We start from the raw sequence: 26,477 nt of genomic DNA, 5'->3' as shown, positions 1-26,477 counted from the left end.
TTCGAAATGGTTCAGCAATTACAGCTCAACGAAGGGGAGGCGACTGATGTCTTCGCTTTCTTGCGCCGTACGAAAGCAGGAAAAGCTTGGCTCTCGTGAAGATCATAGATCAGGTTACAGATATCGTTTGTTTGAGGTTGCTGTGTATTCAGAAGGAGAGGTCGACTCGGTCAGGGCTATCTCGTAAGGAGGGGAAGCGGGAAAGAAAGCCGCGACGCGACGAGACTCACTGATCTCTCTCATCCAGATCCGGTTGCAGGATCTTCCCAAGCCACATCCCTCCTCATCCTCCCTCTTCCAACCGACCTTCTCCATCAGACCAAGGACAATCTTCTGTATCTCCTCCGGCACGCAGGCGAGAACGAAATCGAAGTCGATCCTCGACGAAGAAAAGGGTCTTCCGAAAGAAACCCAACGTCTCGAATATCTCTCCCTCCGACTGAGTGAGGAGGGAGGGAGGTCGAGAGGGAAAGATGATACTGAGAGGGTGGGAGAACGACGATGGACGGTCTCGTCGGACGTCTTTGTCGAAAGGGAGGAGGAGGACGAAGGGTTGGACGACGCGAAGGAGATCGAAAAGCTGGACAATACGAGACGGATTGATGCATGCCGAAGTTGAGCAGGGCGGGTAAGTGATCGAGGGCCATGCCCACGTTGCCGCGAAAGCGTCGATATACTCTCGACGGCGAGGGCCAGCTCCCCATCCTTTTCTCCCGTCCGATAATCCCTCCCACTTCCCACGACACACACCTCTTCCAACGATCCCAGCCCCGAAAAGTCCAAGAGAGCCATGACGAGTGCTGGCCTCCGCTGCAACGAGTCTCCTGGTTGGTCCTTCGACGCGATCCAGGACGAGACAGGGAAGAGCTCGACGAAGAAGGTCAACCTCTTGAACCCAACCTCTCCTCTTCTGCTGCTCCACCTCTCCTCTGACGAGCAGTCCCATCGATGGATCCAGAATTAGAATCCAATTTTGCTCCCGATGAATGATGAGGTGATGGTAGAGGAAGGGGAGGACGAGGTCTCGAAGACCTTTGGAGACGAGGGTGAGAGGGAGGAGATGCGAGAGGGAAGGAGGTTCGTCCGATCGACCTTCGAGAGGCCGAAGGCGAAGTAGAGGATGAGGTTGTAGATTTCGATGGGGATTGGACGAGCGAAGGAGGAAGAGGAGCGGGGGTGAGAGGGAGGAGGACGGAAGGAGGAAGGGAGATCTGAGGGAGCAGGGTTCAAGGGAGACGGAGAGAACGAACGTCGTCTTGATTGACCATTTTTCTGGGAATCGTTGGTGAAGAAGTGGGGAGCTAGGACGATACGTTGGGGTGAGGGAGTCCGATATCTCTGAACTTTGATGCTGGCGGTCGAGAGGGAGAAAGAGAAGGGGAAGAGTCGAAAGGTCCAAGCTCATTTCGTTCCTTCGTCCTTCCCAACCGCTTCCATCTCTACGAACCTCGATTTCGCCTGCAACACCAGGGTCTCTACACGCATTCTCAAACCCCGAACTCCCTTCGACCGAGAAACAAAAAAAAAAAGTCCCCTTCGAGCTCTGACAGCGGTCTGAAGCAACTCCTCCTCGCCCTGGCCTTCCCTCCCGCTCGCACCATCTCCTCCTCAGCTTCCACCACCTTCCCTCCCATTTCCTACCCTCGTCGACGATGGCCAAACGCTCAAGATCACCGTCTCCCTCCCTATCGTCAACATCAGACTCCCAACCACCTCCTTCATCTGTCCCAGACGAGCCATCTCCGTTTCCCTCCCAGGACGAGCTCAACCTTCTTCCTCACTCCTCTTTCCCTCGACCCATTCCTCCAGCCTACCTCTCTCGCCTCCTCCTAGAATACGGCCTCCGAGACCATCTCCTCCCTCTCGAGCTCCTCGGAGTCCTTCATCGACTCGCTCCGAACTCGAGCGTTCATCATGTAAACGAGAGGGAGAGGTATCAGGCGGTTTCCAATCTCCATGGTTGGCTGGGAAGCGTCGCGTCTTGGAGGAAGAAGAGAGGGGCTAGGAAGGACGGGTGGAGGGACCCTGTAGGAGGAGGGTCTGTAGATGCTGAATCTCGAGCGAGAGAAGATTTGGTGACGCTTTGGCTCTCGAAGATCGGACCTCTTTGGGTGAGTCGCCTCGTTTCGGTTTCGATCCTTCGAACGTCTGCGTGCATTAGAGTTGAGAACATGGATTACACTCCAAGGTATTACTCCAAGTATCGTCGCTAAAGCTGAATCTGACTCTCGTCCTTCACCTTTTCTCTCGACAGCTTCATCATCTTCCCTCCTTCCTCCTCCCCACGTCCCTCGACATCAAGGATATCACCCTATCCACCCAGACTCTCTTCGAAGCTGTATACACAAACCTCCTTCCCAACTCGCTTCCTCTTCTTCTTCCTCCCTCCTCTATACGGCAAGAAAACGCCGTCGGGACCCTCTTCGTCGCGTCCTCCGCAACGGATCCCCTCCCCTCCCCTTCCTTCGACCCCACCGCCTACCTCTCGCAAGTTCTGAAGTACCTCCGACTTACAATTTATTCGCCGGCGGAGATTTGGCTAGGCATAGTCTGGGTCGAATCGAAATCGGATCGGTTGCGCTTGAACCAGCTCGCGACGCAGCAGCAACTTCTCTTGGGAGAGGATTCGAACGACATGGGAGGAAACAACAGCCTTTCCGAATGGGAGATGAAGATGTTGGACCTTCCTCGGACGATGTCGAAAGAGTTAGAAGAGGAGTTGGAAAGCGTTCGAGTTGAAGGAATGGTCGGTTTGAGTCGGTTGATTCGAGGTCAGTTTGTCTTCTCGGCCTTCCTCATTGCGTGCTGTAACTGATACTCTGCTACGTGCTTGGCGTTTCTTTCTCTCGTACTCTACAGAACTCTCGTCGGAAGACGAGTCGGCTCACCTCCATCGCATCATCCACGACTCTCGCTTCTGGACGTGTCTCTCCTCTACGTCGGCACTTAACGAAGATGGATCGTCCCTCGGCGTAGGAAGACCTCGTATGAGACGATCTGGTTGGAAGTTGTTGGGTGATCTCCTCTCGTTTCAGCCTGGTGAGCTCGTTCTCCTCTTTGTTTTCGACCGCGACTCTTCTCTCTTCAAAACTCTTTCCCTGCCTGAATCTCCTTTCTGATCGAGTTTTCCGGTCTTCTTGGAACAGATCTTGTACGATCCAGTCTCGGTACCATCTCGACTGCCGTCCTTCGCAGCTGCTGGCTCGAGAGAGACGAGGAAACGGTCGAAGAGATGTGGGATGTGGTTTCGTCGTTCTTGAGAGGTGAGCTTTCTTTCAGCTCTGCACCCGTCCTTCCCCTCGAGTCGAAGAGGTTTCAACGCTGATTTCCTCTCTGCCCCTTTTGTTCTCTCCGTTCAGCCTTCCCGGAAAGCTGGATGCTCGAACACACCTCCTCGAGGGACCCTCTCGACGCGTGGTCGTCTTGCGATCCCGACGGTGACAAGCCTTGCCTCTCGTGGTCGTTCGAGAACCTCCTCGTTTCGCTCCAAAATGGGATGAGCCCAGGACGATCCAAGACCGGAACGTCCATCCTCGTGGATGTTCTACAGACGATCCCTCGACACGTTCGTCGTTCTTCCCTTTCGATGCATCGATCCTTCCTCGACGACTTTGCTGACCACCTCCCTCCTTCTTCCCCCAGATCTTCCCTCTCACCACCCAATCCATCCAATCCCTCTTCGACGCACTCTGGTCCTCCTACCCATCCCTCCTCAACTCGTCTCTCCACCCAGCACCCGTCAAATCCCTCCTCTTCACAATCCAAAGCTGCAACACCTACCTCCTCGGAGAGCGTCTGACCGAAGGGTTGAACCTTCATCCCAACGCCTCGTTCTTCGCAGACGAGCAGGTCGAGAGGTGTCGGAGGGAAGCAGGAGCGTACGTCGAGGTCGGGAGCAGATGGGAGGCGCATGCGACGGGAGGAGGAGTTGGGATGGATGTCGAGGAGGAGGAGGAGTTTGAGAGTTACGGATACGACGAGGAGGATGAGGATGCAGACGAGGACGAGGAAGATGGAGATGGGATGGGTGATGTTGAAGGGGATCGGTTGAGCGAAGGATCTGGGGCGGAGGAGAGGAAGGAGAAGAGTTGGGACGGTGGGGAGAAGAGGTGGGCTGTTCGAGGACGAGATCTTGCGTTCGAGATGGAGAATCATCGTGAGTTCATCCATGTCAAATCAGAAGTCACTTCGAGATCAAGTTTCTGAGCTTTTTTTTTCGTTCTCCTTTCCCCAGCAGCTCGCCCTCATCTCGTCGCCCTTCGACTCACTTCGACCCTCCCCGCCGTCGCTCTTCCCTCTCTCTTCTCCCTCCTCTCCTCAACACCGTCCCTTCGCCATCTCGATCTCTCCCAACTCCCATCCTCCGCCTCTACATCCATCCTCGCCATCATCCATCACTTCGTCGCCCAATCCTCAACCCACCCGATCCATCAACTCTCCCTTCCCTCCTCCTCCTCCTCCTCCTCCTCCCCTCTCCTCGAACCCTCCCTCCTCTCCCTCCTCCTCCTCAACCGCTCCGGTCTCGAATACCTAGACCTCCGAGGAACCTCAACCTTCCCCACCGAAGACTCCCTCTCCCAACTCGTCGACGCCGTCGAAGATTCCAACCCCACCCTCCAAATGCTCTGGCTCGACCCTCGTCCGCGCTGGTCCAACACCCCTCTCAGCTACCTTCGAGATCGACTCAACGACGCGCTCTCCAAGAACCGAGCTCGGAGGAAACTCTGTCACAGCTCGGCGTTGAGGTTGGTGGGAGGGTTCAGGGCGATGCTTTGCTTGCCGAATCGAGGACGCGTCGTCGGACGAGGGAGGTTGGAATCGCTGCCAACGGAGGTGGTGAGGGAGGTGATGAGGTACTCGTCTTGTCCGGGGTTGAGCAGAAGGCAGGTGGGGAGGGTGATGAGTTGGGCGGAGGAGAGAGGGACGTTGAAGGAGGGTGGGGAGGGAGTTGGGAAGAGGGAGTTTTTGAAGAGGGTGGATTGTTGGAAGTTCGAGGCTGAGGAGGAGTAGATCTTAGAATCTAATGAGATACCAAAAAAAAATTGTAGATTGGTATCTTGGACGAAGGGGTTTCCGTTCGGTGAAGCTCCTCGTTTATGTAGTCGCGTCTCGTTCGTTCCGTCCGTTCGTTCTCGAGCCCAAGTAGTTTCTCCAGCACCAACATCAATCGAAAGTTTTGCCTACAGAAAGGTACAGAAAGTAAGCAACGAAAGCGAGAGAGGTATCTGGGATCCAAAAAAAAAGAAAAACTGCGAGGGCGAAAAAAAAAAAAGAAAGAAAAGCAAAAAGCAAAAGCAAAAGAGAAGAGCGGGAGGGACAAGGGGGGGGGTGAGGGTAGAAATGCGAGGTTGATATGTACGAGGAGAGAGAGAAAGAGAGATAGAAAAGACTTTAAGCTAGCTACCTATGAGAGAAACGAGCGTGAGGCAGATCAAGGGGGGAGGGAGCACGAGCAAAGAGAGAGAGAGAGAGAGAGAGGGGAGGGGAGGGGAGGGGAGGGTGGGTTGGATCTCGAAGAACTGAAAGCTTCTTGACGTTTTTTTAAAGGAGGAAGGTTGTTAGGGTGGAGTGAGAGATGGGAGGGGGAGAGGTCGTTAAAAAGGAAAGGAGAAAGGAGAAAGGAGAAGAACCGAACGCGAGCAACGAGAAAAAGACTAATGTAGTAGCGGGGGGGGGGAGGGTAAATAAAAAGAGACGTGAGCGGGCCAGTTCGAAAGTCAAAACAAGGGAAGCGAGAGAGAGAAACGAACTTGTCTAGACGTAATGGGAAAGGGATGGAAGGGCAAGAGAAGAGAAGAGTCAAGTGAAGAACAGAAACAAGTACTAAAAGGACGTATCGAAAGAAAGAAGAAAAAAAAAAGGGAAGGGGAAAGAAACCGAGAAGCCGACGTGACCGAGACTTTGTTTTTTTTTGGTGGGAGTTTTCCGAGTTTACTTGATGATCCAGTTCCGAGCTTGAGCACGAGAGAGAGAGAGATGTCGAGTGAGTTGTCGTTCGTTCCATGAGGGAGGTTTGGGTTTCCCGAGATGGGTGGTCGACTACGACCGAACGACGACTGCTTTGACCTTCCTTCCGACGCGATCTCGACTCGACCTGAATCCTCCTTTCTCACTCCTCCTTCTCCTCTCATAATCCTCCTCCTCCTCCATCCTTCTCCTCCCTCCTGCACCTCCTTCTCCTCCGACGACACACTCCTCCTCTACCAACAGGCAGTGGTCTGGGCCATAGGCACCATCCCTCCTCCCGTTCCCATCATCTCCCACCCTCGAGTCCCGAATCCCTGCTGGACCGAAGGAAGGGTGACTCCGTTTCCTCGAGCGGCGGCGTTGTTGTAGTAAGACGACGACATCGAAGCTCGGGAGGACCTGGACGAAGCGTAGGATCCGTTGGTGTTGTACGAGGACTGAGCGAGCGAGTGTCGCTGCTGCTGAGGGTGGTGAAGGTGGTTGTAGCCCGTGACGGACGACGACCTCTGCTGACCGAACTCTCCCCAGATGTTGGTGTGGGACGTGGAGGAGAGCGACTTCCTCGGGATGGACGAAGCGGCCGAGCTCATCGACGACGACGACGACGACGAGTATCCGGTTCCCCAGGTCGAAGGGGAAGGAGCGACGACGACGGGTCGGACGGGAGTCTCGACGATCCTGACGGGAGAGACGTCCATGGCCTCGACGGCGGAGACCTTCTGAGCGGCCTGAACGTTCTCGTAGTCGGCTCCTCGTCGCTCGAAGGACCTCTTGTGCTCAGCCGAAGCGAGGGAGTCGGACATCTCGACGAGAGCCGATCGAACGACGGTGTCGTCGGTGGAGGTGAAGAGTCGGTTGATCCAGGTCGCCCACTCGGTGACGGAGACGGAGAGGTCGAACGACATGGTCGAGAGAGCGAGGAGCTCGAGGTTGTTGATCTCAGCGATGGGGATTCGAGTGACGTCGGACCTGCGAGGAAGGAAGAAAGAAAGAAAGAAGAAAAGGAAAGAGAGTCAGGTTCGGTTTTCGACGCGTCGAAGCGAAACGAGAACAACGAGACGAAAAAAACTCACCAGGATCGATTCGTGTACGTGTTGTCCTCCAACCACTTGTTGGCCCAAGCCAATCCCAAGGTCAAGACCCTCTTCGCAATCTCCTCTCCAGTAGCACCGTCTCCACAGTTCCTCAACCCGTCCCTGAACTTCCTTCCTTCCTCTCCTCCTCCCTCGTGGATCGGAGCCCTGCTGATGTACCAAAGAGCGAGCATCACACCGGTGGGCTGGATGAGCGTCTGAGCGAGGGTCTGGTGGGCAAATCGAGTGAAGGAGGCGGGAGGAGTAGAGGTCGAGAGCAGGTAAGGGTTTCGTCGGAGGACGGGAGGAGCGGGTTGGTAGGGAGAGGACGAGAAGTCGTCGAGGGTGAGAGCGGGAGGAGTTTGGAGCTGGTTGTTGGTAGGAGAGTAAGGATCGCTGTTGTAGGGTAAAGAAGGGAAGAGTGGGGACGAGAAGTAGATCAGTATATGCGCGAGGAAAAGAGGACGAAAGGGAAGGAAGAAGACGCGTCGAAGGGAGAACTCACTTTGACCACCTCTCTTCGTCCCAAGCAGCAGCCTTGACGTTCCTCCATCCACCCTGCGAGACTCCTCCTCCTCCGTTCCTAGCGGTAGGAGGAGTGACGGGCCAGTACTCGTCTCGTCCACCAAAGTCTCCTCCGCTGACTCTCTCGTATCCATGTCCGTCCGAAACGACGGCGGCTGAGTCCCTGTCCGACGCGTGGGAGGCGAAAGGGTTCTGGAGGAGCGACCAAACGGCTTCGGTGAGGAAGGGAGCGAGGACGAGGGAGGAAGCGGCGGTAGGAGCGGGAGGAGGGAGGACGGGAGCCTTGACGACCTGAGGAACGACGACCGCCTGAGCCTGGTAGGACGAGGGTTGTTGCTGGGTAGGGAGAGGAAGTCGAAGACCGTGGAAGAGTCGATCGAGTTCCCTCGAAGGAGCGGGAGGAGGAGCCTGTTGCTGCTGGTACTGCTGCTGCTGCTGCTGCTGGTAGTGGTTGGACTGCTGCTGTTGATGCTGTTGTTGACCGAACATCGACGACGACGCGTTGGAGGTCCTCTGGTCGTACGCGACCTCGGTGGAAGGAGGCTCTGACCATCCTCCCGTCCTTCCGACTCCGATAGGCTGCTGCTGCTGCTCCTGACCCTGACTCCAAGCCCTTCCTCTGTACTGATCCTTCAACGGACCATCGAAGCTCTCCTCCTCCTCGTACTCCTCGAGTTCGTCCGACTCGTATCCCGATCGATCCGACCAAGGAGAGCTCGCGGCGACCATCTGTTCTCCCTGCGACTCCCAGCAACCACCTCCGAGAACTCGCTGCTGCTGCTGAATCTCCTCGTGCTCCTCGTAGTCGTCCTCGTAGATTTCCTCGTGAACGACGACCGACTGCGGTGCTTTCTGCTGTCGGTGGTGGTGGTGGTGGTGGGCGACGAGAGGAGCTTGAGCTGTGGCTCCCATGGAAGCTCGTCTGGCTGCGAAGTTTGGAGGAGGAAGAGCTGAAGCCTTGGGTGCTACTGGGTTGAAGGCTCCGTAGTGGGTCGAGTGGGTGAAGGCGGAGGAAGGAGAGGTGGGAGAGGAGGAGGAGGCGTAAGCGCCGACGGAGGAAGGAGCTGTCATGAGTTGGTGGGTGGGTTGGGAGGGGTTGAACGAGCGACCCTGAGACCTTCCTGGAATGACGGGAAGGATTGGACGGGGTACGACCGTTGAGATGGAAAGAGACGAGGAGGAGGACGAGAGGGCGAGAGGACGAAGGGAAGGAGAGGAAGGAGGGAGGAAGCGACTTTGTAAAGGGGTTTGTATCGAAGGACTAGTTAAAGTCTTGAGGATAAGAGGAGGGGATAGGGGTTGGTTGTTGGTTTGATGATTCCTTGGATTTGAATGCGAGGGCGAATAGAAGGAAGGAAGGATCGAGGTGCGACGGGAAGTACCAATGAAGGTCTCGCGAACGTTGGAAGGGAAGTTTCCTGGTAGGGGACGACGAAGGAAAAGAGCCTTGGGGCTGGGGGTGGGCTACTGCTAGGCAGAGGGGAACCTTCGAAAGGGCCGGCTTCGAAAGAAGGAGGGGAGGAGAAGGGAGAAGGGGAGCTTTGGGGGGGGAAGTGGGGGTCGACGAGAGAAAAGAGAAGAGAGCAGAGGGCGCTCGTGAAAAGTGCAAGCGAGGGGGCAGAGCAGAGTGACTCAACAAAGCGGGAAAAAAAAAACGGGTTCGATTGAAAAATGTTAACAGCCGACTTTGATAGAGAGCTCATCGATCTAAGCAAATCTGAAGTAGTCACTTTTTCACTACAGAGAGAGGCCTGTCGTCATCGGAAACCTCAGCTCGAACGTTCCTCCCTCAGCTCTCAGCTCTCCTCTCCTTCGTCTCCCTCCCAACGCCGACCACCCCTTCGACACGTCTTTCTCAGCATGACTCTTACCAACGTCCTCTCCTCAACAACCATCGGAAGTGAGTCCAAAATCTCAAAAAAAAACCTCTCTGTATGCGCCTCGAGATCAAGAGCCGAACGAACCGAAGCTGACCCTCTCCCTCTCCTCTCCTCCCTCTCTCTCTCTCTCTCAGAACCCACGACCGCCAAAGTCCACCTCACCGACCAAGTCGAAACCATCATCCCCTTCCGTTCCACCGCCCATCTCCCTCCCACAGCAGCCCAACCGCACGTCGCTCCTCACAAGAAGCAACTCCAGAAACAAGCAGCTCGAGCCGCCGCCGCTTCAGCTTCAGCTTCAGGCTCGGAATCCTCCCTCGACGCCAAAGCCAAGAAATCGCCAGGAGGAGGAGTGAAAGCCAAAGCGAGTACGAAGCAGAAGAAGAGGAACTCGAAGGCGCTCGAGAGGGGAGCCGAGTTTGCGGAGAAGCTCGAGTTCAAGGCGAAGGAGTTTGAAGGGAGGAAGGTCAGTTTCAGCTAGCTCGAGCTCGCAGGTTTGGGGAGCTCTTGGGTTGTAGAGCTGACTCTTTTTTTTTTGTATCGGTTTGGGGATGGGACAGCTGAAACGAGATAAGGCGAAGAAGATTTGGGAGTAGTTTGGGGGTGCTTTGGGGTCTTGGGTTTCTGCTGGGTTTCGATGGCATGTTGTACGCTTGAAATTGTGCGAGCTCGACCTCTCCTTCCCTCCTCCCTTTCTCTCCAGCCCCGAGCCCCTCCCTTTGCCTCTCCCTCGCTCGAAGAGCGCGACTCTACACTCACGTGGTACTGGTTCTTTGATCTGGGTAGCTTCTCGCCTGAAACTTCGACCCCTCCTTCGTCGTTCAGGAGCTCACACCGTCTTCAGCCTTCGTCTTTCTCTCAACGTCCTTTCCTCTCCGTGTACTCAGCTCGCACGACTCCCTCGCACGCTGGGCAAGTCATTTCTCTCTCCAGGCTGGGAGAGAGGGGGCGTCTTCCAGCAATACTCTTGACCCCATTGTAGAGAGCGAAGAGTTCAATTCAATCTCGAGCGGCCTCGTCTGCGTCTACACCTCGACTTCTAAAACCAAACCTGTCAGATCGAACCAGCAGAGCGAAGGAGTAGTTCGGAGTAGTAGTTAGATCTTCACAGTTGTAGGCTTCTCGGAAACTCGAGAGACTTTTCAGTTTTTTATCTAGAGGAGAGCGGGACGAGAGGTGTAGACTAGTCGAAGAGAGACGAGACGAAGACGGCGATCGAAGTAAAAAGCTCTCAAGTCGCAGGCCGATGTTTTCTCCGCACTGTAAGGGTAAAGCTCAGCTAAGAGGGGTTCGGAGCAGGCGGCAGAGTTGGAACTCGAACGGACATCAATCCAAAGACGACGTTCCGTCGCGTCGTACTCGTCGCGCCTCCCTCTCTCCTCCCTCCCCTCCCGTCCCTACCAAACGAGCCTCCCTCGGAGATCCAAAGGTCCCCATTCGATGGCGAAACAGTGCATCTTGTGGATCTTCCAGTGAGCTCGTTGATGATCTGTTGACAGGAGAGAGAGAGAAAAGGGGAAACGCGTCGACGTGAGTTCGAGTCGTTCGACCGGCGTGGCACCAAGGAAGACGAACCTCGCGAGCAGTATCTGACTGATTGGCACTGGGGGACCAAAAAGAAGGGTTTCCAGAGTCAGTCAAGTGAGCGAAAGGAACGTGGAAGGACGATGGACGACGCGTCGACGTCGAAACATCTTGATCACCCAAAGCCTCCTCCTTTCGAAGGGAAGTTTATGAACCTATGGGGCAAAGACGACGAAGTCCATTACATTCGTCCTACTACAAATGAAAGACTGGATTGCAGAGGGACTCGAAAAAGAGGCAAAGCAATGAAGGGAGGGAAAGAGAGAGCGTCGTCGAGAAAGCGAACGGGAGCAGAAAAGGGTCGCCGAGGTTGTGAGAAGTTGCATAGATGTAAGTCCAACCGAGATGAAATGTGAGATGTATGTATGTATGGAAGATCGTAGACGAGAGGAGAAGAACGAGAAGCGACGAAGGGAGAGTCGAGTTTACGGATCGCCGACGGGAGAGTTTTGCTGGATGTATATCGAGCGAGGTCCGTCGTTCCAGTCCTGGATATACCATGGATCAAGCAGCGAAGGGGTTTAGCCAGTCGAAAAGGGAAGGAAGAGGGCAGAGAGACGCAGAAGCTCACCTCGACGCGACGAGCATTGATGATCGACACTGGAGGAAGAGAATAGGTGAGACCGACATCAGTTCTCGGCAATAAAGATATGAACAGAAAAGGTCACTCACTCGTCGACGTTTGAGTGCCTATGAACGAGAAGTAAAAAGGCAAGTTAGTGAACGCGTCGAGATCAGAACGGTGATGCTGCTGCTGACCAACGAAACCTTTCCCTCTCGACAGAAGAACGTTATCGATTAGAGTTGGATACCTGGATCAAACGAGGATAGGAGGAAGAGCAGAAAGATCAGCTTCGTTGCCGATTCGTCTCGTCTCTTCAGACGACTCCCAATCTCCCCACTCCCTCCTGATCCTCATACTCAGCTCCTCGTTCACCGTCTTCCACCCTCTCTTCTCCGTTATCTCCCTCAAGAACTTCGGATCCATCTCGTCCGTCGTGAACAGAACCTGATCGATCGATTTCCCCGTCTCCCAAAAGATCGACTTCTTGAGCGTTTCGACGGCGTAGGCATACTGAGCTGAGGACCAGCAGTGTTGGACTGTGGTTGAGTTGGGAGGTGGAGGTGGCGGGCAGTAGCGAAGGAAGTCGCCTAAGAGGAACGAAAGAAAGAGACGGTCAGCGAAAGTGAGATCGAGAGGACTCGACGCGTCGAGGAATCGAACGAACCGTGTCGAATGTGAACCGAGATGTAATCCACCGGCTCTCCCGAAGGTGAAGTACCGAACAGCCATCTCGCAACCGTCTCTCCTCGAGCTTTGAGTTCGGGAGTCCAGTGCATGTGTCGACCAACAACTGGCCAAGCTCCCACTTCGAGACCTCCTTCTCCTGCCCATTCGCTGGCGACGAAGCGAGTGTTGTGTGCGTAGTAGGCGTTGTCCTGAAGATTTTCGAGAGAAGAGGTGAGAGTATCAGCCCTGAGAAGGTTCAGCTCCAAAGAAACTCTCGAAACTCACGATGCAGGCGAGTTTGGTGCTCGGCAGAGTTTCGACGGTTCCGTTGATCGCATCGAGATAGGATTGAATGATCGGTGAATCAGGGTGGAGGTAGGAAGTGAGAGTGGGGATGGAGATCTGAGGTCGAGTTGGAAGGGTGAGAGGAGGGAGGTTGGAGAAGGTTGGTCCTGAGAAACCCGAGACGCGTCGAAAGCAGAGTCGAAGGTCAGCCCTTCTTCCCTTCCTCTCTCTCTTCTTCTACCCTCTTCCACGCCCAACCCTGAGCTAAACGGATACTCACTAATCCTCAACCGATTGAGCGGATCCGGCAACCCAGGCGTGTGAGCCGCCCAACACGCCACGTCGACCCAATCCGTCGTGGCGTTCCATCCCTCCGGTTCGTATCCCTTGGTAAAGTTCACCAGCTCGTGCCACTCGATGATTCCACGAAGACCGTGCTCCTTGTGAAGATGGTCGAAGAGGCGAGGAAGGTCGAAGACGGCTGAGAAAGGGAGATCGTGAAGAGGACGAGTGATGAGATCGCCACCCAACTGGGGAGTGTACGGATAGATGGGAGGAACGATGGGGACTCGAGAGGTGAGGAGGGCGATGTAGATGGCTGAGAGAAGAGAAGAGAAACAGAGGGTCGAAGTAAGTGGACGGAAGGAGAGAAACGAAAGAAAAGAGGTGCAAAAGACGAGACGGACTGTTCGTGTAGCTGATGATATGGTTCGTTACTCCTCCCTGCCAGAACGAAGAAGCTAGAGTGAGCTCTGTGTCGTGGTATAATCGTGCGAGAGCGAGAGGCAATGAAAGAGCATCGTCGTTGGTCGGAGACTTTGACGCGCGCGCGCTTCTCCCCCCTCGCCTCGCCTGTGTCTCCGAGAAGATAACGATCCCACCCTTCTCAATCTCGCACTCACTATATTCCCCGCAGTGAAATAAAACTGATCTTCCATCAACCGACCTGCGAAAACGAACGTCAACTCCGGGTCAGCTTCTTTCTTCCCTCTTTCCTCTCCCTTTCGCCTCAAGGCTTCCGAAAAACTCACTAGGCCAATCCAATCCCTTTCCCACCAGCGTGCCTTTCAAGACCATCGCACTAGGAATCCTCCCTCTCCCGCCGCTACTGCTCAGTCGAACGAAGCTCAGTTTCAATCCATTGGTGGAAACGTCGGTGAGAAAGACAAGAGGGAAGAGGACGAGGGAGGTGAGGAGACCGAGGAGGAGGACGGTTCGGGAGGAGCGGGAGAGTCGGAGGAGCATTTCTTGAGGGGATGTGGTGGAGGGAAGGTGGTGGTTGGGAGGGAAGGAGGAAAAAAAGAGAGGAAGGGAGAGGAAGAGGGAGCAGTGCGAGTCCTGTGTTTGAACTTGAAAGAGAGTGTTTCGCCGAGTTGACCGGGAGGAGGATTGACGCGAGAGTTACGGATAGAGGGCAGCTGTGAATGTGGAGAGAACGGAGAAGAAAATAGCGAGGGAGAAGAGGAAAGAGAGAGAGCTCACGACGATCGTCGCGTCGCGTCGAAACGCCTCTCCTCTTCGAAATGATCGAGCTCGACTTTCGCTGAGACGACGAGGAAAAGAACGGATGGAAAAGAAGTCTATGTCAGATCAAACGCGTGTAAAGAGACTGAGAGATAGATGTGAGAGACGAGAGGGAGCGGAGGATGGGCATAAAACGATAGCGAAGAAACGAAACGAGAGAAGTCTATGGGTAGAGCAAGAAACTTAGAAATATAAAGGGAGGCGTGAATGAATACAGGACGTGTCCGAGTTTCGAGTCCGAAAAAAGAACGAGAAGAAGGAGATGGGTGGGTGTGATGCTGGAGGCGGGAGAGAGAGCCTCGAGTCGAGCTCTCTCGGACGGTGGGACTTCGTGCTGAAGTCGGCTCGGCGTGCAAGGTGAGAGTGGGAAGAGCGGTTGGGTTTAGATGAGCAGAGCGAGGGAGGAGATGGCGACCAGCGCTGAGAGGGAGGATCCGAAGGTGAAGGAGGAGGGGAGAGAGACGGAGGGGAAGGCTGAGGAGGTTGAGGATCTGTGGGTTTCGAAGAAGGAGAAAGAAAAACAGAGATGAGTCTCTGCGAAGGGAGGACGAAAGGAGAAAGACGAGAGGAGGACGAACCCAGCAGGACTGTTGGTGATCTTAACGGTGAAGACGGCGACGAGTCCATCGATGGCGTTTCGACCTGGTGGAGGGACCGTGATTTGGTGGTTGATTCCCTCTAGAAAGACGAAGGAAGGAAGAAGAGTCAGCGATGTTCGAAAACGAGGAAGAGGTAGATGGTCGTCGAACGAACCGGACGTGTTCTGCAGAAGTCCCGTCACGTAACGAACGTCCGTCGTGTAGGTGTAGCTGAGGGAGGGGAACGCACGAGGCGGAGGTAAGCAACGAACGAGGAAGAGCCAAACAAAGCCGATGTAGCTCACTTTCCGTAGCTGCTGGTCCCAGAGTAAGTCGAGTCCTCCGTCACATCGAACGAGTCAATCGCGTCCGCTTCCTGACCCGTTGCGAACGCGACGATCTCGTCCCTCCCCATGTCGTACCCGTTCACGACCTGAAAGGATAGCAGGAAAACAAGGTGAGGTGTCAGTCAAATTCGTTTCCTGGATGAACAGGCACGAGACTTGAATGAAACTCACGATATCATGACCAGCTGTTTGGAGAGGAAAGGAAAAAACAAAGAGGAGGGTCGGTTTTTGAGCCAAGGGGCAGCGCTCGAGATCGAACGAAGCAGGAGATCGAGAGAAAGAAACGTCAAGGGAAGGAGTCGACTTACAGGCGAGGTCCATCTCGATGGATGCACTGAACGAGAGGGAACAGGGAGCGGTGGTCAGTGACCGCGTCTGGGGAAGAGGAGGAGGGAGAGAGTCGAACTGACGCGATGAAAATGGCCCCCGACGTCTTTTGTGTCCAGTAACGGAAATGGTTTCCTCCGTTGAACGTCTCCGTACATGTTCCAAAGTAGATGTCCCCAAAGTTGAACCTCAGCTCATCGGTTTGGTTGGCTGAGAGGGAGAAACGAAGACGAGAGACGGAGGGAGAGAGGTCAGCTCGTCGTTCGTTCGTCGTCCGAGCTCTCTCCAGCCTCGTGGACCCTTCTCAGCAACTCCATGCAGACTGGAAGAGGAGACCAGCCGACTCACTAATTCCCTGCCCATCTCCCAAGTTCGCCTTCTGCCCTCCCGTCGCGACCAAGCCGAGACAAGAATCTGAGAAATCGAGACCGAGGATGTAGTTTCTGAACCCTCCGTTGTCTGGTGTGTCGATGAGGACCTCCGGAGATGAATCCGAGGATAGGATGATGTTGAGAGGTTCTCCAAGACCTGCTGGGTAGGTTCCGTCGACGATCTGAGGCAGAAAAGAGGAAAGGGGAGTCAGCTTCGAGACGAGCGAGCTGGGCTTGGGGCTTTCTGAGCGTCAGGGAGCGGATGGGAGCATGTGTGAAAGATAATGCGGGTTGATGAAGGATAGAGTTGTGTTAATGGCGAAGGAATAGATTGAGGCAGTGCTTTGTTGGAGGAGGGAGACAGGAGGAGGGAGGGAAGGAAGGAGAGGTGGGAGCTCATCCCTTCGACCTCCTTGAGCTCCCCTTCCTTCTTGCTCTCCCTCCCTCCCAGATCTCTACAAGAGAGATCTCGTCTCACCAGCTCTACAGCACCTCCACAAGATACCTTTCCATCGTACTGCAGGTTCCAACTTGAACTCACTGTCAACATCTGTCCTCCCTTCGAAGCTGGCAGATCGAATCCTGAGTAATCCTGGACTTTGGGGGTGGCCGCTACGGTTTCCGTCGGTTCAGCCGCTGTAGAAGTAGCAGTGGTCGTCGCAACAGCTACGGCTGCTACAGAGGAGGTTGCTGGTGTTTTCGTCGATGTCGAGGAAGAGGAGGAGGAAGCGAGGACGTCTGCTGAGGAGGACGAGGACGAGGACGAGCCAGAGTCTTGTCTCCGTGTCAGAGGGAGGGAGGGGGAGGCTGCTGTTGGAGGTGGGAGGGAGAGGAGAGCGACCGCTGAAAGGAGGAGGAAGGAAGGTGGCAGGCGAGATAGCGAGAGGAGCATCGCTGACGGGGGTGTATATAGGAGAAAGGGAAGAAAAACAAGGGTGTTGGAGGTTGGAGGAGAGAAGGAAGGAGACGGACGTTTCAGACCTTGAGCTTCATTTTCAAGGCCGCTGCCAGCCAAGGGGAGGTAGGTTTTTCGAACTCAAAAAAACGATGAGACCGAGAGACAAAACATGAACTCAATCGACCTCACGAGAGAAGTGTGAAAATTTGTTAGGGTGCGAAAGAGAGGAGAGGAGAGCGCTGCAGAGCAGAGGGTCGTCGTCATCCTGGCGTTCTTCCTCCCCTTCTCCTCCTTTTCGAAGCAGAATTTCTTGAAGTCAAGACTACCAGTGTCAAAAAGAAGGCATGATGAGTCTCTTTCAGCTCAAGTCGAGGAAAAGGAGTCGAAGAGGGGGCCGTTTCGCAGTGAGAGAAGCAGAAACGCGACGCGCCTCTCTTCCTGCCAAAACTGAGAGCATCAAGCTGAGAGTTTCAAAGTTTGGAGCAGAATCGTGCAGAGAAAGAAACCGAGCGATGTCCTACACCTCTCGCTCAAAAAGAAGGAGGAAGATTTGCCATGACGTTTCTTAGTCTCGAAATCTGGTTCCGTTTCGAGGCCTCGCCTCTGCGCGCTCTTGCACTCTCCTTCCTCCCATCCACATCTTCCTCCCACCTTCCTTCTTCCTTCTCTTCTCTCTATCCCCTTCTACTTCCCTACCCTTCACCTACTATGCTCCCTTCTCAACGAGTGAGTGTCTCTATGCCAGCAAAGGATGAGCTCTGCTCTCGTTTCGAACCTTGTCTCTCGCCACCCTCGTATCGAAGCTCACCATCTTCTCCTTCTTCTCCCTGTCGTTCCTCTCTACAGAACAAAGTAGATCTCTCCGTGAGTACATGTGTTCTCTCCCTCTCCCCTCTCCTTCCCTCCGTCCAAGTAGAATCGAGAAGGGATGCTCGAGAACTCTGCGAGGATCGACGTCGAGAAACTCCAGCTGACCTCGTTACGCTTCGTTCCCTTCCTCCTCCCCTCTTCTCCCTTTCTCCTTCTTTCCTCTCCCTCAGACCCTCAGCGAGGAGGAGAAGAAGCTCTTCCAACTCTACGGAAAGCTCCCAGCCAAGAAGAACCCTATGAACAGGATGCAGGTGAGCAGCACCTCGTTCACCTTCTCTCCCTCGACATCACACCAAACTAAACCATTTCGGGTCCTCTCCCTCCCTTCTCCCTTCTCCAGGAACGCAAGTACTTTGACTCTGGAGATTACGCTCTCTCCAAGGCTGGGAAATCCTCCGAGCAGAACGTTCAAGTCGGAACCGCTATCCCCAAGCCTGAAACGTGAGTTTCAAGAGGGAGAGAGATGCGGAGGGAAGAAGGGAAGGAGGAGGAGGAGGAAAGGAGGCTAGAGAAACCGAATGCTGACCTCGTCTCGTCTTCCCTTCTTAGCATCCCCCACGCCTCTCCTCCCCCTCTCAACGCTCACGGATCCAACGCCAGTCTCTCAAGCTCGCCGGTCAAGGAGTCGACCATGAGCCTCGCTGGAGCGATGGAGAGGTGAGCCCTTTGCTTTCGTTCGTCTCGCTCTCGAGATTTCAGTCGAGCTGACGACCTTGTCTTTCCCTCTCTCTTTTCAACTTCTCTTCTTTCGATCTTCCCTCAGTGCCTCTGGAGTCCGACAGTCCCCTCCTTCCCCTGTGCGACACACCTCCTCCCTCGCTCAGGTCTAACAACCCCTCGCCTTCGTCCTCGTCGTTCTCGTCTCCCTATCGCCCTTTCTCGTCCTCAAGCATGTCTCTCCCTCGTCCTCGTTCGGTTCGGTCCTCTCCTCTCTCTCCTACTCAACAACTCAAGCCCTATCCAAGTCTCGTACGACTCTCAAACGGACCTCCCCTCCCGTCCTATCCCAGCACCCTTCCAATCCAACCCATCGCCGCCACTCGCGTCGAAGGCGAGGAGGAACGGGGAACCAACCGACTTGATCTTCTTCTTCTGTACGATATGACGACGTTCGACGAAATCTCTGTCTCACTCTTTCCTTTCTTCTTTTCTTTCTCGCTTCGTTTCACTTCCGTTTGCTTTCTCCTAGCCTAGCTTCGATTTCCCAAGGCCCTCGTGCGAAGGTCGTCTCTTGCTTCCACGTCTCTCTCGCTCTTCTCTCGACCGTTTTTTTGATTTCTTTTTCGCCCTTTTTTGGGGTCCTCGCTCGACTCTTGATTACTTCGATGTCGATTCGCTTTTGCTCGCTCGCTCCGAACTTCCTCCGAGTACTTGAAAGACTCAAACCGGCGGAAGAGCAACCCAAAGAGTGGAGGTCTCGACTTCCAAAGGACCGATGAAAGAGCGAGAGCTCCCCGTCTCTTTTCCTTCTTCCTCCCAACCACGACCACCCCGCTCTCAACGCCTTCCCACTCAACTCAACTCAAAGTCTACATAAACCATGTCCTCTCCTTCACCCGCTAAAGTCGTTCGTTGGGGGATCATCGCTACAGGAGGTGAGCCGTCTCTTCTCCCTTCGCTTCGTCTCTCTCTCTCCTTCCTCTCCCTCTCTTCCGGTTCCTGACCCTTCCCAATCAAACCCTCCCTCTCTCTTCCCCTCTCGCTTAGGAATCTCCAAATCCTTCTCCCTCGACCTCATCATCGATCCTACCACCCGAGGCGTCACCGACGTCGTCCATGAGATCGCAGCTGTGGGCTCTCGATCCGTTGAGAAGGCTGAAGCGTTCATCAAGGAGAATGGACTTGGGGAGGGTAAGGTTAAGGCTTGTGGGAGCTACGAGGATGTTTATAACGATAAGGTGCGTCTTTAAATCGCGTTCTTCTTTCTTTGGAAGGGAGAAGAGGGAAGGAGAGAGGGGTGAGCTTGAGGCCCGGGCTGATCCGTTTTTTTTGGTTTGGTTTGGTTTGGTTTTCGTAGGACGTTGATGTGATCTAGTAAGTCCTCTCTCTCAATCATCTCGTAGAGTCGATCTCTAACCCTTCAACCTTTCTCTTTCTACAGCATCGGTTCCCCTCACTCGCACCACTACGTTCGTTTCCAACCCAACCTCCCTCCTCTCCTTCCGCTCCCTCCTCTCGTCTCGTTTCGTCCTAAACCCCCTTTGCTCTCCTTCGTTCGCAGCAAAACGCCAAAGACGCCCTCTCAGCCGGTAAACACGTCCTCTGCGAGAAAGCCTTCACCGTCAACGCGTCTCAAACCCAAGCGCTCGTCGCTCTCGCCAAAGAGAAGAACGTCTTCCTGATGGAGGCCGTTTGGACGAGGTTCTTCCCGGTTTCCATCGCGTTCCAGAAAGCGATCCAGGAGGGGAAGATTGGGGAGGTTGAGAGGGTTTTCTCGGACTTTTCGCAAGATTTCGATTTGCCTAGTGAGTTTGGGGAAAAGGAGAGAGAGGGAGAGGGAGGGAGCGACGAGAACGCGTTCGTCGTTGGAGGGCCAAAGAAGAGCTGACTTGTCCTTTCTTTCTGCTTGTGTACTAGACCTCGATCCTGCTTCGAGATTGGTGGATCCTAACCTCGCTGGAGGAGCTCTGTACGTTCTCCTTTTCATCGCTTTCGATTCGCCGACGCGTCGCTTCGAATCTCGTCGACTGACTCTCTCTCCCTTTTCTTTCCAGCCTCGACCTAGGACCCTACTCCCTCAACTGGTGTCTCCTCCCGTTCGTCCCCTACCTCCTCCCTCCCTCTCCCTCTCCCTCTCCCTCCCCCCAAACTCACCACCCTCTTTCTTTTCCCTCACTTTGCAGCATCTTCCCCCACCCCACCCCTCTCACCCTCCCCACCATCGCCGCTCAAATCACCCTCGACCCCACCTCTTCGATCGATCTCCACACCTCCGCCATCCTCACCTTCCCTGGGAAACCCAACGTCCAAGCCATCCTGTCCTCGTCCTTGTCGAACCAGAGTCAGCAGTGCTTGATCCAGGGGTCCAAGGGCGAGATTAGGATCCAGGGACCGCCGTACAGACCGACGGGGTACGTGATCAAGTACAAGGAGGAGGGGAAGAGCGAGGAAGTGGTGGAGTACCCTGCGCCGGAGAAGGGAAGCGGGATGGTGAGTCGTTCTCGTTTTATTCCTTTCCTTTCAGTTCTTCGCGGTGTGCGTCTCGAACTGGGCTTTCGTTAAATACTGACCCCCTCTCTTGTTTCGGTTCGTTTCGTTCGCTTTTCGCAGTTCTGGGAAGCCGACGAAGTCGCTCGCTGCGTCCTCTCGGGCAAGCTTCAGTCGGAGAGGATGACCCACGACTCGTCCGTCAAGATCATGCAGATCTTTGATGAGATTAGGAAGCAAGGAGGGTTGGTTTATCCGGAGGCTATTGAGAAGCTTTGAGGAGGGCGGAGGGAGGGAGGAGGGTTGGGTTGGGTTGTGGGAGGGCGAGAGGGAAGAACGGGGGGGAGGAGTTGGGGTTTGGGTTGGGATTGAGGCGATGCGATGCGATGCGATGCGATGAGCGATAACGATTCTTTTTGGTTGGTTTGAGGGAAGGAAATGGAGGGGGAAAAGTGGGAAAGAGAGAGCCTGAGGGAGGAGGGGGAGGGAGAAGGAAGAAAGGAGAGACGCGTGCGTCGAGTTTTCCCGCTCTTCGTGTTTTCCGTGCTGTCAAAGCGTTCTCTCGACCTTGTTCTCGTGTCTAAACCTGGAACTCTGCTCGATTCCAAAGGTCGACTGGCTCGGAAAGATTTTCCTCTCACGGCGTCGCCATAGAAACGCTCTCTCTCGATGACGCCCGCGACGCCGCGACCCTCCCAGAGAACCAAACGAAACTGAAAGCTCCCTCGCTCCCTCTCTCTCTCTCCTCTTTCCACAAACCCCCCCTCCTCCCACTTCCCCTTCCTCCAAGCCATGTCCTCCACAGCCATCGAACACCCTGGTACCCCCGTCCGTCGCAACACCAACCAACTCGAATCCGGTCAAGCTCAACCTCACGCTCGAATCGATCAAGAGGCTGCTCGAACAGGCGAAATCGGTGGCCCTCCTCATCGAAGAGGAACGGCAGGAAGCTCCCTCAGTCCTCACGCTGGCCAAGGGTTGGTAACGAGGTTGACGCAGAATTTCAGCGAGCTGGTTACTCCTCAACGAAGTCAGTAATCTCTTTGTCTCTCGGATCCGAAGGGCGAGGGCAAAAAGAGGAAGGAGTATCGCCAAGGGTTGTTCTGTTCGTCTTGTCTCGCTGGATCTAATCTTCCTCTTGGCTTGCGTTTGTCGCTTAGAACTCGCAAAAGCTCCGACGTACACGTCTTCGTTCAAAGCTGCTTTCCTTTCCTCTTGGATGTGAGTGCTTTCAAAGCTTTTCGACCAAGGACGAGTCTTCGAAGCTCACCCCTCCCTCCTCTCCTCCGTTTCGTTTGGTTCAAAAAGCAACGTTCTCTTGATCTGTTCGTCCTTTCCGGTTCTCTTTCCTTCTCTTGACCAAGCTCGGAGCTCACCTCTTTCGCTTTCGATGGTGTCTGCAGTCATCCCCGTGTCCTGGGCTGCCCACTTTGCTGGTCTCAAGTGAGTTCTCGGAGGGAGGGGAGGAGGGGAGGGGGCTGTGTGAGCTCTTCGTTTCGCTGCTTCTTTGTTTTGTTGACGCTCTTCGCTCCTCTCGCTATTGTTTTTGTATCAGCGATACCGTCACCTTCATTTTCGCTTTCCTTGCTATCGTGAGTATCTTCCTCTATCTTCTCTTGCTCCAAAGATGAAGAGAAATGGCGGTCAAAGCTGAACCAAAAACCGACGGCCCCCTCCCCTCCCCCCTCCTCGCAGATCCCTCTCGCTTCGTTGCTCTCGTTTGCGACGGAAGAGCTGGCTTTGAGAGTCGGTCAAACTTTGGGTGGACTTGTGAGTAGATCGGTTCATCAGTTTTTCTCAAGATCGATTCGTAACGTTGAGGGACGGGAGACATCGAACTGAACGGACGCCGCGACGCTTTCGGCTTTCCTCCTCTTTCCCCTCGACTCAGCTCAACGCGACGCTGGGAAACGCTGTTGAGCTTATTGTGACGATCCTGGCTCTGATCAAGTGCAACCTCACCATCGTTCAGTCAAGTTTGGTGAGTTCAGTCTCTTCTCGAGCTCTTCCTGTTCTCAACCTAGTTAGACTCTCTGGAGCTCACTCTTTCCTTCGACTTGCGTTTGTAGATCGGGTCCATTCTTTCGAACATGGTGAGCGAACTTTTGCTGATACAGCTCATTATCCTATGGTAAAAGCTGAATTTTCGCCCTTGTGTTCATCTCTGAACAGCTCCTCGTTCTTGGTACGACGCGTCCGAACTTTCCTCTTCGGTGCCCATCGAGCTGATTTCCCAAAACTACCTCTTTGATCTTTACAGGAATGTGCTTCTTCGTTGGAGGAACCAAGTTCGCTGAGCAGGAGGTTATGAGCACTGCTGTCAGTGCATCTTCCGTTCCCTGAGTTCGACCTCACCTCGACTGATGATCTCTCGTTTCTTTTCTCTGCCCTCCCTCCCTCCAGGCCCAACTCAACTCCTCGCTTCTTCAAATGTCGGTCTTCGCCATCCTTCTTCCTTCGGCCTTCCATTTCGCCATTGGAGACTCCAATGCTGTAGTTTCCGAGGCTTTGCAGGAATCGGTGAGCCTTTGTTTTCGTTTGGACTTTCCGTCGTCCTCTGATCCCTTCTCTCTTTCGGTATTGCTCCAGGAAATCCTCTCGATGTCTCGAGGCACAGAAGTGATTCTCTTGGTCATCTACGGGTAAGCTTAGACCTTCTCCTGTCCCCTCGTCTCGTCGAACATCAGTTGAAACGCTCTCTCGTTTCCAGCGCCTACCTCGTCTTCCAACTCTTCTCTCACGCCCACCTCTACGTCGACGCTGTACGTTCAATATTTCCTCGGAGTCCCTCAGTCTCTAAGACCTAAACTCTTTTTCATTTCGCTCAGACTGGACCCAGCAAATCGACTCAATTCCCCGACAGCGTCAAAGTGGGCGTTCGACGCGCTGCTCGAATGGGATTCAAGGAGCGAGAACCCAAGGTCAAGACTCAGTCCAACGAGAAGAACGACGGCTTCACCAAGAACCTGATGACCAGGATGCACATGGGAAAGAAGGACGAGGATGGATCGGACGGGGTGGCTTTGGAGGGAGCGACTGCTGAGGAGAGGGAGAGGGCTCAAGCTGAGGCTGCGAACGGGGTTGAGGGAGAGCAGACCCTTCGAGCTGATAGCAGGGAGACTGAGTCTGAGGAGAGTGTCGAAGACGAAGAGGACGAGGAGGTGCCTCTTTTGTGAGTTCTGTTTCGATTCAGTTTGGTTTCGTCGCGTCGAGCAGTTTTCGCTGACCTTCCTCTTTCCTCCTTTTCCCTAGGAACCTTCCCGTCACCATCGGTCTCCTGATCCTCACCACGATCGTTGTTGGAGTGACCGGTAAGTCTCATAACAATCCCTCCAAAGTCCGCAATGGCTGACTATCTCCCTTTTTTCCGATGCGTCCTCCAGCTGAGTGGCTCGTGTCTGCTATCGATGGTTTGACGGAAGCTCATCCGTCGTTATCTCAGGAGTTCGTCGGCCTCATACTATTGCCCATCGCCGGTAATGCAGCGTTAGTTTTCGGGTTTTTTACTCTCCTATACGTACTTTTCGAAGGAGGAAAGAGGGGACGTCGCGAGCTACGACCTCGTCCTCCCAGGCTCCCTCTCGACCAACTACCAGTTCACGTCACGGCATCAAAGCTGACCCTCTCTCTCTTCTTGCTCTTCTTTTCGTTCGGCAGTGAGCACGTCACGTTCGTCCCTTCTCGCTCACCTCCTGCTTTCGTTTCTCTCACTGACGCCCATCCCTTGTTACAGCGCTGTGTTCGCTGCTCGAAAGGATAAACTAGACCTCTCGATGAGTGTCGCCGTGGGATCTAGCATTCAGATCGCCCTTTTCGTTATCCCTTTCATGGTCGTCCTCGCCTGGATCATGGACAAGCCTCTGACGATGCTTTTCGACGCGTTCGAAACGATCGTTCTGTTCCTCTCGGTCCTCATCGTCAACTCTACGCTCAGCGACTCCAGGTCCAACTGGCTCGAGGGATGGGTAAGCTATCTCTCTCAAACCTACATCCTCGTTTGCCTCTGCAAGACTGAAACTGACGTTTCCTTCTCTTTTCTCGCGTCTCAGATTCTGATGATGTTCGTTCCCTCTCCTTTTTTCCCGCCCCCTTTCCTCGCTCATCCCTCATCGCTCCTTCTGTTCTTCGTACCAGGTGCTACCTCCTGCTCGCCGTCGCTTTCTAGTTTGTCCCAACTTCGTCTCTCGCTCTCACCCTTCTACTTTTCTTCGATCCTGACGCGTCGTTTTCTCTTCTTCGTTCAGGTACTACCCCGGATCGGATCCAATCATCACTTGCTACTAAGCTCTCTCGAGCTATAGTCATTCTCGTCTATCTCTTTCATCTCGATTCTTCTACAACACACTACTATAATCTCCTTGCCTTCGCTTTGCATTTTCTTCGCTCCCTTCGTTTCAAAAGTCTCCTCCCCACCACGTCCCTTGCGCTCTACCTTTTCATTCTTGTTCCCTTTCTTTTTTCGTTAAGAATACACGCGTTCTCTCGAAGGGCTGAAGGAGGAGTGGAAGAGCGACAGAAACGACGGCGCGACGCGTCCGGATACGCTAGATGATCACCAAGCCTTGAAGTCGAGCAGTGCTGAGATTTTCGGCCGGCCTTAGCTACATCTATCGAACAGGGTCGTAACAAAGAAAAACTTCTAAAATTCTGAGAACGAGCTCTTCTGGTTTTACGATTTCTGAAAGAAGAAGGGAAGTTGAAGTTGAGCTCGGTTTCCCTCCCAACGCCCAACCCGCAAATCTCTCTCGCTCGTTCCACCCACACAGCTGCCTTCATCTCATTCTCTCAACTCTCATCGATCTCTTCGACACATCTCGCCTCTTCTCGCGTCTCACGAGCGGACGATGAACCCTGTCCAGGGCGGAGGAGGAGGAGGAGGAGGGAAAGAAGGAGGAGCAGGAGGGCGAGCGGCCATGAGTCAACCACCTGAGGGTTACAAGAACAAGTTCAACAAGGATACGAACCGCTACGAGTTCGTTCTGAAGACTGCGGCATCATCTACTCAAGAAGGAGGCGTTGGACGGAAGGTCGTTCGGGAGGGAGGAGCTTATGAAGGAGGAGCTGAAAGAGGAGGTGCGCTTTCCTTCCTTTGACCTTCCTTCCTTCCTTCTCCCTCTTCTCTGTTCTTGGGAAGAATGACATTGACAGATAAACTGAACACCGATGGTACACTCTTCGACGCTCTAGTTGGACCTCATCCACATCGCATCAGGCTCAAGCTCAACACCTCCTCCTCCTCCTCTCGACCTCAGCTCCTCATCTCGACCGCTTCTCCCAACTCCTCTTCAGCTTCAAAAAGAGAGCTAGAGGCACTTTTTCCAACTCGACCGTAAGCCTACGTTTTCTTCTCGTTCCGACTCTTCAGTTCACCTCCGGGAGCTGACAGATCTCCTCCAATGACCCTTCCTTCGTTCAGCTCGAACTCGACAACTCTCCCTCGTCCAGCTTCCGCTACTGCCACCTCGCAACCATCACGCTTCGATGCTCGTTCCCCATTCCGAGACTCGCCTTCCCTCTCCCAAGGTCCTCCACTTCTTCCATTGGCTCTCAACCCCTCAGCATCCGCCGCCTCCTCCCGACTCCCTTCTCCTTCAGGACCCCCCCCAGCAACTCCATCGAACGAGATCCCCGCTCCTTCTTCACCGCCGGTCCCTTTTGCGAGCAAAGTGACCACCTACATCGCCAAGATCCTCCACAACGACGAGCTCAAATCTCGGCCGGTCAGATCGAAGGGAGACAGGTCCATCTTCGAAGGGATGTGTGCGAAGGTCAGCCTCCTTTCCTCTGTCTCTGCTTCTTCCTTCCTTCTTCTGGAGAGAAAGAGGAGAGACGTAGAAAGCTAACCACCTCTTGCTTTGATCGCGTGGATT

At 54.3% G+C, this 26,477-nt stretch overlaps 9 protein-coding genes across 9 annotated transcripts; 5 read left to right on the top strand and 4 right to left on the bottom strand.

Annotated features, from left to right (window-relative positions):
• Window positions 1-2,584: 2,584 nt before the first annotated feature.
• On the top strand, window positions 2,585-4,541 carry BDY24DRAFT_399903 (uncharacterized protein). The gene is made up of 5 exons (XM_076641881.1): window positions 2,585-2,771; window positions 2,860-3,039; window positions 3,147-3,263; window positions 3,360-3,565; window positions 3,643-4,541. The coding sequence occupies exons 1-5, from the start codon at window positions 2,636-2,638 to the stop codon at window positions 4,204-4,206; spliced, it is 1,203 nt and encodes a 400-aa protein (XP_076493625.1). The 5' UTR covers window positions 2,585-2,635; the 3' UTR covers window positions 4,207-4,541.
• An 850-nt stretch (window positions 4,542-5,391) lies between these two features.
• On the bottom strand, window positions 5,392-6,102 carry BDY24DRAFT_179654 (uncharacterized protein). The gene is made up of 2 exons (XM_076636316.1): window positions 5,751-6,102; window positions 5,392-5,654 (listed from the first exon to the last, which is right to left on the bottom strand). The coding sequence occupies exons 1-2, from the start codon at window positions 6,002-6,004 to the stop codon at window positions 5,432-5,434; spliced, it is 477 nt and encodes a 158-aa protein (XP_076493624.1). The 5' UTR covers window positions 6,005-6,102; the 3' UTR covers window positions 5,392-5,431.
• Window positions 5,771-7,991, bottom strand: BDY24DRAFT_399899 (cyclin family protein). The gene is made up of 2 exons (XM_076641880.1): window positions 7,041-7,991; window positions 5,771-6,936 (listed from the first exon to the last, which is right to left on the bottom strand). The coding sequence occupies exons 1-2, from the start codon at window positions 7,697-7,699 to the stop codon at window positions 6,201-6,203; spliced, it is 1,395 nt and encodes a 464-aa protein (XP_076493623.1). The 5' UTR covers window positions 7,700-7,991; the 3' UTR covers window positions 5,771-6,200.
• Window positions 7,992-9,425: 1,434 nt separating this feature from the next.
• Window positions 9,426-10,416, top strand: BDY24DRAFT_371974 (uncharacterized protein; the record flags this gene model as incomplete). The annotated part of the gene is made up of 4 exons (XM_076638178.1): window positions 9,426-9,465; window positions 9,580-9,911; window positions 10,149-10,227; window positions 10,271-10,416. The coding sequence occupies 4 exons, from the start codon at window positions 9,426-9,428 to the stop codon at window positions 10,414-10,416; spliced, it is 597 nt and encodes a 198-aa protein (XP_076493622.1).
• Window positions 10,417-10,842: 426 nt separating this feature from the next.
• On the bottom strand, window positions 10,843-13,790 carry BDY24DRAFT_417997 (uncharacterized protein; the record flags this gene model as incomplete). The annotated part of the gene is made up of 12 exons (XM_076643789.1): window positions 10,843-10,934; window positions 11,021-11,048; window positions 11,601-11,629; window positions 11,702-11,719; window positions 11,789-11,841; window positions 11,917-12,181; window positions 12,259-12,469; window positions 12,546-12,712; window positions 12,826-13,143; window positions 13,232-13,268; window positions 13,448-13,491; window positions 13,577-13,790. The coding sequence occupies 12 exons, from the start codon at window positions 13,788-13,790 to the stop codon at window positions 10,843-10,845; spliced, it is 1,476 nt and encodes a 491-aa protein (XP_076493621.1).
• A 316-nt stretch (window positions 13,791-14,106) lies between these two features.
• BDY24DRAFT_399883 (uncharacterized protein) lies at window positions 14,107-16,746 on the bottom strand. The gene is made up of 9 exons (XM_076641879.1): window positions 16,234-16,746; window positions 15,670-15,874; window positions 15,405-15,531; window positions 15,303-15,328; window positions 15,166-15,179; window positions 14,953-15,080; window positions 14,823-14,878; window positions 14,648-14,747; window positions 14,107-14,560 (listed from the first exon to the last, which is right to left on the bottom strand). The coding sequence occupies exons 1-9, from the start codon at window positions 16,582-16,584 to the stop codon at window positions 14,452-14,454; spliced, it is 1,116 nt and encodes a 371-aa protein (XP_076493620.1). The 5' UTR covers window positions 16,585-16,746; the 3' UTR covers window positions 14,107-14,451.
• An 887-nt stretch (window positions 16,747-17,633) lies between these two features.
• On the top strand, window positions 17,634-18,094 carry BDY24DRAFT_326358 (camp-regulated phosphoprotein/endosulfine conserved region-domain-containing protein; the record flags this gene model as incomplete). The annotated part of the gene is made up of 3 exons (XM_076637069.1): window positions 17,634-17,711; window positions 17,801-17,901; window positions 18,010-18,094. Coding segments are annotated over 3 exons (264 nt in total), but the record flags the coding sequence as incomplete, so codon positions are not given.
• A 723-nt stretch (window positions 18,095-18,817) lies between these two features.
• On the top strand, window positions 18,818-20,886 carry BDY24DRAFT_354911 (Gfo/Idh/MocA family protein; the record flags this gene model as incomplete). The annotated part of the gene is made up of 9 exons (XM_076637771.1): window positions 18,818-19,055; window positions 19,168-19,358; window positions 19,478-19,494; window positions 19,562-19,589; window positions 19,682-19,925; window positions 20,038-20,089; window positions 20,175-20,216; window positions 20,304-20,610; window positions 20,731-20,886. Exons 1-9 carry the CDS (start codon window positions 19,001-19,003, stop codon window positions 20,884-20,886), a joined length of 1,092 nt encoding a protein of 363 aa, XP_076493618.1. The 5' UTR covers window positions 18,818-19,000.
• A 461-nt stretch (window positions 20,887-21,347) lies between these two features.
• On the top strand, window positions 21,348-25,034 carry BDY24DRAFT_399866 (Sodium/calcium exchanger protein-domain-containing protein). The gene is made up of 21 exons (XM_076641878.1): window positions 21,348-21,637; window positions 21,768-21,828; window positions 21,916-21,932; window positions 22,011-22,050; window positions 22,163-22,199; window positions 22,303-22,377; window positions 22,499-22,588; window positions 22,677-22,700; window positions 22,780-22,792; window positions 22,868-22,926; window positions 23,011-23,127; window positions 23,197-23,249; window positions 23,318-23,369; window positions 23,436-23,779; window positions 23,860-23,918; window positions 23,991-24,093; window positions 24,265-24,276; window positions 24,341-24,572; window positions 24,657-24,667; window positions 24,742-24,772; window positions 24,852-25,034. Exons 1-20 carry the CDS (start codon window positions 21,400-21,402, stop codon window positions 24,770-24,772), a joined length of 1,668 nt encoding a protein of 555 aa, XP_076493617.1. The 5' UTR covers window positions 21,348-21,399; the 3' UTR covers window positions 24,852-25,034.
• The last annotated feature ends 1,443 nt before the right edge of the window (window positions 25,035-26,477 follow it).

This window comes from Mrakia frigida (genome assembly GCF_051309035.1).
Source record: "Mrakia frigida strain ATCC 22029 unplaced genomic scaffold BDY24scaffold_33, whole genome shotgun sequence".
Lineage (NCBI taxonomy): Eukaryota > Fungi > Basidiomycota > Tremellomycetes > Cystofilobasidiales > Mrakiaceae > Mrakia > Mrakia frigida.
This window is presented reverse-complemented; position numbering and strand designations above follow the sequence as displayed.